A 7,391-nucleotide genomic window follows, 5' to 3' on the forward strand; every position below is an offset into this window, starting at 1 on the left:
GATTGCAGAAACCAGGTGATGGTGTTAATGTTATGGCTGATCAGTGCAACTTTTGAAAATAACCTCCTGTAGCTCCCTCTTCTGGTGATAATGAAAATGTAGCTTCCACTTTTCTAGGAAGGCCTATGTTTGATAACTCCTATTCTTCTGCATTTGGTAGATAAAATCTTATTTTGCAGCTCTACAGGACGGTGAGTGTGCTGTCATCAGGCAGTGACCTGTAAATGTGCTAGTTAGGCATTGAGTGCAGTGGTTAATCCAGTTTCTTAAAGCAAGTCATATAAAATTGGTTGCATATTAACTTTCTTGTTATGTTCACAAATAGGTAGGTCATTAATTGCAGGTTGGTTTTCACTGTAAATTATTAAATCACCTCAAATAATTGTACAGTAAACCCTTAAAATCTGCCATTCTGTATCTAGTACATATAGGAGCTTCACATTTTGAACTGAAGTAACTTTTTAATGATATTTAATTTTGCATATATATATATATATATATATATATATATATATATATATATATATATATATATATATATATATATATATATGACCACTTAAAAATTACGAGTTTCTCTGATTTTGCCAAAATGAAAACCTCTGGAATATAATAAAGAGGTTATATATAATAAACTGCTTGAATTCTTGCACCAAGAGTGGCATAAAGTTATCCAAAAGCAGTGTATAAGACTGGTGGCGGAGAACGTGACAAGATGCATGAAAATTCTGATTAAAATCCAGGGTTATTCCACCAAATATTGATTTCTGAACTCTTAATACTTTATAATATGAACTTGAATATGACGTTTTCTTTATTTGTTCGCATTATTTGAGGTCTGAAAGCTCTTTTTTTGTTATTTTAGCCATTTCTCATTTTCTATATATAAATGCTCTAAATTACAACATTTTTTATTTGGAATTTCACCTATAAATAGCAAACTTTAGAGAATCTGATTCAGAAACTGAAGTGGTCTCTGTGAGCTGGAGACCGCTGTGTTCAGCCTGTAGTGGGCGGTAGTGCGGCGCGCTGTGTTACAGTGTGAGAGAGGAAGAAGCAAAGAGAGAGAGCAGCACGTTGACATTGGGGGGATCAGACTGCAGTGTGTGAGCGAGGGGCTGAGGTAAGACTCCTGTATACTGTTAGAGGAGCTGTTAGATTGGATAGGATAGATAGGATAGCTGTTATGTCATTATTATTAATAGAATAACTTTCCCTCGTTTTAACACGGGGACACACAGCAGTCTGAGTGTTCTGAATGTGATAAGTTAGTTTAGGTTAGCTAGCCTGTTTTGGGCTGAGTGTCATTGCTGAGTGTCGTTAACTAACGTTAGCTGGAGCTGGTTTAGAGTTCAATGTGAAGTAAATATGTTTATTTTTATCTGGGGAATTAAACCGTAATCACTGTTACAGTATCAGTCTTCCTAATTCTCCTTTAGTTAACTTGTTACGCAAGACTAACTAGTGTAGCAAATGTGGCTAAAGCTAATCATTATGTCACTGGTTGTAGCTAACGTTAGCTTACGATACTGATTTAGAATTGAGGAGTGAGTGGCTGTTTAAGTGTTCAGTTTATGGTTATTTATTCATCGGTTAAGCAGTAGTTTTTTTTTTTTTATAATTTTATTTTTCCCTCAATTTTCTCATTACGCCCCTGAGAGGAAATCTACAAAAGAATCATAATTAAATCAGTCATCAAAGAGCAGTAATATTTAAATTGAGAATTAGTAGATGAAGTGTGTAAAACTTAGATAAGCCAAAATGTTATATAAATATTTTGCCTAACAAGCTGTGTGACATTTAACCCCTTTCTTTATTATGCCATATTATTTAATTAACCCCTTAATATAATTAACGTTTTATTTAATAAACCTTTATAAATGGTATGGTTCCTAATATAATATTCCTGCCACCAAATCCTCACACTAAACAAGACTTCTGAGGGTGTTCTGTCATATCTGACACCAAGATGTCAAAGACAGTTGTAAAAACTGCTGTCAGTTGTAAAGTAGAGCCTCCACTGCATCCAGCTGATTGACTCTTCAGACAGGATGACCTTCATCCACTAATTTAAGGTCAGGCCAAGATTCCTGTGTGCCCAAGGCAGCTGCTTCTGACAGTGCACTGTGATTAGCATGAGCACTGTTGTGTGTAGATATCTTATAATTATATAATCATTCACCATTCTATTTGGTTCTGCCCAAATTATATATTGTTTCCCTGGCATTAATGAGTTTTGGGCACCTAACACCCTGTTGTTGTTTTTTGATTGGTCCCTCCTTGGATTACTGTATGTAATTCCACACCACTGCTGACCAGAAGCACCACCACAAAAAAGATACTTAGGTTTGGCCTTGTAGTTTGGCCCTAATGAACATTTTCTTCATCTTGGAGCCATCTTACTGTGTTGACTAGTTTGTGTGTGTGTGCGCGTGTGTGTATGTGTGTATACAACTCTGAGATATTCGCATTTTTGCATGAGAAAATATGGTAAGACTTTACTTGGATGGGACATTGTTGATGCCTTGTAGATGCTCAACTAACATGTAACTAATTGTAGATTTAATGGAATTAATGGATTTCTTGGTTGAATAGAAAAAATATATATATCTATTAAATGTATTCCTACACCTAACTCTAACCCTATACCCTAAACTTGAAGAGTTATGTTAAGGGTTATATCTACATTTTAGGCTAATGGTAGGCTTAGGGTGAGGTTTTAGGGTTGATTAAAATTTTAGGTGTAGGTGTGAGGCTAGATTTTACTGAGAGTCATTTAAGTTGCATTTAATAGCCATTTAGTTAAATGTTAAGTGAGCATCTTTGAGGCATCCATATAGGACCATATAATATTGCCAAATATTGCCAAATATAATTTCTCTGCCAGTCTTTAATAAAGAAAGCAAAGCATTACACAGTATATCTATAGAATGACATAAATAGAATCTGTCTTCATTTCATGCTGTAGTCCTGACTGCAGCAAATTATTTAAAATATTTAAATTAGTGAGCATTCAATCTGTGAAATTATTCACTTCAGTCTTTGCAAAAACATGTGAATGTTTCTTTGTCCATTCTCCACCATTGTAATCAAGTTTGGACTTTGTTTTTATGTCATTTTGTTTGGCCATCTAATGCATTTCATAATTTGATTATTTTAATCTCATCACAAAAGGAGGAGGATTCAGAATGGGTGCCTCAGTGTCTACTCCGGCTTCCACTGTGAAAGCTGAGGCTGCAACAGTGCCAGCTCAGTTTGGTAACCTCTCGCCACCATCAGGTTGCCCTATGCATCAGGAAACCAAGAAGAGTAAGTTGAAGTCAAGGGTCTCCAACACTTGTCCCTGAGATCTTCATTCATGCAGATCAATTCCAACCCAACACAAATTTAATATCCCACATTTAGCCAATCAAAGACTACTAAATGCAGTAATTAGTTGAAAGTCTGCAGAAATGTAGCTCTGATGGACCAGGGTTGAAGACCTCTGGTTTTAAGACCCCCTCACATGTTGCTTGTGTTATCATCTATGAAATAAATAGGATGTCATCTGTTGTAACACATAATCTGAATATCAAGGTTCCTATCCATCGGAGTGCCCCATGCATAAAGCGGAGTCTCCTGCTCCCGCTCCCGCTGGACCAGTGCACCAGGACAGGGCCTATGAGTTTGTGGAGTGCCCAATGAAAGCTGCACGAGAAGGCACATCTGACATCGATCCAACAAATATGGTACCCAACACATCCCTGTAATGATTCTAAAACTTATATATTTGCTTAAAATGTGAAATTGTCAGTCTGATCCGTTTGTGTGTTTGTTCTTTTATAGATGCCACCCCCTAACCAGCAGCCAGCTCCCGACCAGCCTTTTACATTGCCAATTAATAGAGAGGAATCCAAAATTCCCAGAGCTGGAACAGATAAAAACTGGGTTTATCCCTCAGAACAAATGTTCTGGAATGCCATGCTCAGAAAAGGGTAAATATGGTACATTTTTGTTATGTTTCAAAGATGGGTTGATGACTTTAATTAATTACATTTTGGGTATTCAACCATGATTGATGGCATTTGTCTTGCTGGGTTCAAATTTGAACCCAAATAAACTGTTTTCTGTTTAGAAGGCAGATCAGTTATTTACATTTTGTTTAATAAGCTTCTTCAGACTGTATTTATTGCTTTAACATTCAGCATCCAGTTAAAGATGAGCAATGACAACAGTCGGAGCCTGAGAGAGTACAGTGAGAGATACAGGGTTCCCATGGGTTCTTAAAAAGACTTAAAATGCATTAAGTTAAAATCAGAGTAATTAAGGTTTTATATTGTCTTTTTTCCCCCAGATGATTTTTATTGATTACTCAACATCAAGGAAAAATAGACCAGCATACAGAAAAAATACTTATACAGGAATTGTCCGTTTTCATATTTAACAAAGAAATATACAAATAATCTACAATAAGATGGTAAAACACAAAATAAACACAAACGAGTGACAATCTAGAAGTGGAAATAACAGACATAAAATAAAATGTGTTACATTTCTTAAAGGTAGCTGACATTACCGGGGAGAGAACTAAGGTTAACAGAGAGCTAGCTAACATTAGCGGCGAGGTAGCTAACATTACCGGGGAGAGAACTAAGGTTAACGGAGAGCTAGCTAACGTTAGCGGTGAGCTATCTAACATATTATCTTTAGCGGCAAGTTAGTTACGTTAACTGGGAGAAAACTAAGATTAATGAAGAGCCCCCCCATAAAGTGTCTGGCACACTGATTGAGCAGCACCTTTACTTTAAACGCACGAAAGGCTGTGGCTGTGGACAAGCGGATGGGTGGGTTAATTGGCTCTGCTAAATTGGGGAGAAAATTGACTTTCTATATCATAAAAGTCTATAGACTTAATGGTTCCAGTTTTGCTGTTATTGTAGCGTATTGTTCTAGCCCCCGATTATCCTCATGAGCTCTGGTTAAAGTTGAAGGCTCTAGAGAGGAAGTGCATTTACTTTGGAGATTGGGTTTTATCAGTTGCCCATTACGTTATCTATAAGGCTCCTGTGAGATGAACTTTATTAAAGAAAATGCATCTGAGCTGTGCTCTGAAATGCTAGGGATTGTTTAAAGGGCCAATCTAGGAAATGCATGAATGACATGGTAACAAAATAAATGCCATAATTCTTTTTTTCCTGTGTTCTTAATGGCATAAGGAATGGTAATTTAAATGTATTGTGTTTGTGGAGAATGTGAAGTGATAAAAACTGAATATATCTAGTAGTATTGAGTAATTAGAATACTTTAGCAGGTGGCTGATGCCCAGCTTCTGCTGCACTAAAAAAAATTGCATATGATGAAACCGATTGTACTGTATGAACCATAGAAATAATAGCTTGTTTTTTTTGTGCAGATGGCGTTGGAAAGATGACGATCTTTCCCCAGACGACATGACGAATATTATCAAGATCCACAATCGCAACAACGATCAGGCTTGGGAGGAGATTCTGAAGTGGGAGGCATTGCATGCTGGGTGAGCAAGGCTCCATTTAGAGTTTTCCATTACTCTGCCAGTTCTGAATTGAAAAGCTAATCCTGTTCATTTTTTCAGACACTGTTTTCAAATTGTATATTAAGCTGCTTTTATATTTTCTTTTCTTTTTAATCATCTGCTTTGTTTCTGGTTTGTAGTGAATGTCCGTGTGGTCCATCTTTGAAGAGGTTTGGCGGTAAAGCAAAGGAATTTTCACCCAGGGCCAGGATGCGTCATTGGATGGGGTATGAAGTAGTTCTAAACCTGGGCCATAAATAATTAATTCCTGAAATATTCCTCAATATTCTTTTACCCTAAGAGTGTATGCCTTGTTTTTGATATATTTTAGTTAACATTTCAGCTAACATCTGTTTTTATTTATTTAATTTGTGTAGGTATGAATTGCCATTTGACCGGCATGACTGGATCGTGGATCGTTGTGGAAAAGAAGTTCGATACGTGATCGACTACTATGAAGGAGACATCAACAAAGACTCTTATCAGTTCTCTATCTTGGATGTGCGTCCAGCTTTGGACTCTATTGGAGCAGTATGGGATAGAGCAAGGGTGGCCTGGTGGCGCTGGACATCTTAAGCCACCCCCTCTGAGCTGGAAGTGATCATATCATGTTACAAGGTTGTAAATAAGAAGCTGATTGTAGTAAAGTAAAATGGCTCATTGCACATAGGGAGTTTGTTTTAACTTGTGTGTAATGAGATTTTTCTGAAGCAGACACGTATATGGATATGTTCTTTGAAAACTCTTTTTTTTCAAATGGTTTGCGTTTATGATGCGGAAATATTCCATTCCAAATTTGTAGTTCAACAGCATGCAGTTCTTTAAATTATCCCAATTTTTAAAAGATAAAACTGTAATAACAAAACCTACATACAAAAAAAATAATTATCTGCTCAATTATTATGTTGGGAAGACATAACTGAGCATATATGAGGGATCAATATCACTGCCGCTCAGTTTACTCAAGTTTTTGGAGGTTACGACCCTTAAAATATACTGTTGGTAAGGAAAGACTGCAATTTCTGTTTTAAGATCTTGGCTTTTTGTTTAAAAAACAGCCAGTTTGTGTGGTACTTTTTTGTCTTTTTATAGAATTACAAAAAACGGTTACGCTGCAGCTTCCTGGAACGGTTCAGTGGTAATTATAAATCCGTGTTGGCTCTTTTAAGAAACAAATATTCACATCGATTTTTGCTTCTTATCTTTTTAAGCGAGGTATAAAGCTATTTATCTCTCCCACAGATCATCTCTAATGTGTCTCTTTACCAAATTACTTTAATTTGGTTTTAACTGAATGACATGTTCAAGTTAATTTAACTTATTACTGATGACCAGATCATAAAAACCTTTTGTATATAATAATATGGTGCCCACATGAGTGTGTTGCTTCCTGGGACACTTATATCCCTTAACCTAATAAACAGATTCTGACTCTGATCGCAGTATATTTGCCTTTTTAGCACATTTAAGGTTGTTCAAAATTAAAGAACCCCACCATCATTCAGAACTTCACATAGAGACTTGTGCCTTTTTAGCTTATTTTACTCAGCTTTTTTTTCCAAGTCAAACATGCACACAAAATAAACATCTATTCAAATATTATGTTGGGAAAACTGGACACATATGGGAGATCAATATCTCCTGCCACTCATGTATTCCACCACCCCACCTCCAAAAAAAAACCTTGGCTGTAATTTGTTTAGGCTACCACCTGATGGCAGCCTTTCTACAGATATTTTCCTTGTTTTTTCAGATAAGCCTTTACTGAGCTAGACTTCATAAAGGCATATGTGAATTTTTAGCTTGTTTTACACAGAAATTTCAGATGATGTGGACCGATGACCAGGAGTTACTTAAAGAA

General features: G+C 36.4%; 1 protein-coding gene across 1 annotated transcript; it reads left to right on the plus strand.

The window, feature by feature from the left end:
- Nucleotides 1–1,016: 1,016 nt before the first annotated feature.
- LOC103025288 (holocytochrome c-type synthase) lies at nucleotides 1,017–6,967 on the plus strand. The gene is made up of 7 exons (XM_049480438.1): nucleotides 1,017–1,123; nucleotides 3,175–3,309; nucleotides 3,577–3,728; nucleotides 3,826–3,974; nucleotides 5,393–5,512; nucleotides 5,671–5,757; nucleotides 5,908–6,967. The coding sequence occupies exons 2-7, from the start codon at nucleotides 3,189–3,191 to the stop codon at nucleotides 6,104–6,106; spliced, it is 828 nt and encodes a 275-aa protein (XP_049336395.1). The 5' UTR covers nucleotides 1,017–1,123; nucleotides 3,175–3,188; the 3' UTR covers nucleotides 6,107–6,967.
- The last annotated feature ends 424 nt before the right edge of the window (nucleotides 6,968–7,391 follow it).

Source organism: Astyanax mexicanus, chromosome 6 (assembly GCF_023375975.1).
Source record: "Astyanax mexicanus isolate ESR-SI-001 chromosome 6, AstMex3_surface, whole genome shotgun sequence".
Taxonomy (NCBI): domain Eukaryota; kingdom Metazoa; phylum Chordata; class Actinopteri; order Characiformes; family Acestrorhamphidae; genus Astyanax; species Astyanax mexicanus.

Bases quoted from the DNA above. Each gene is read 5' to 3' on its own strand.
- LOC103025288 (XM_049480438.1), top strand. From the start codon at position 3,189: ATGGGTGCCTCAGTGTCTACTCCGGCTTCCACTGTGAAAGCTGAGGCT. The intron at 3,310-3,576 runs GTAAGTTGAAGT...CTGAATATCAAG, and splicing joins GCATCAGGAAACCAAGAAGA to GTTCCTATCCATCGGAGTGC. The intron at 3,975-5,392 runs GTAAATATGGTA...TTTTTTGTGCAG, and splicing joins AATGCCATGCTCAGAAAAGG to ATGGCGTTGGAAAGATGACG.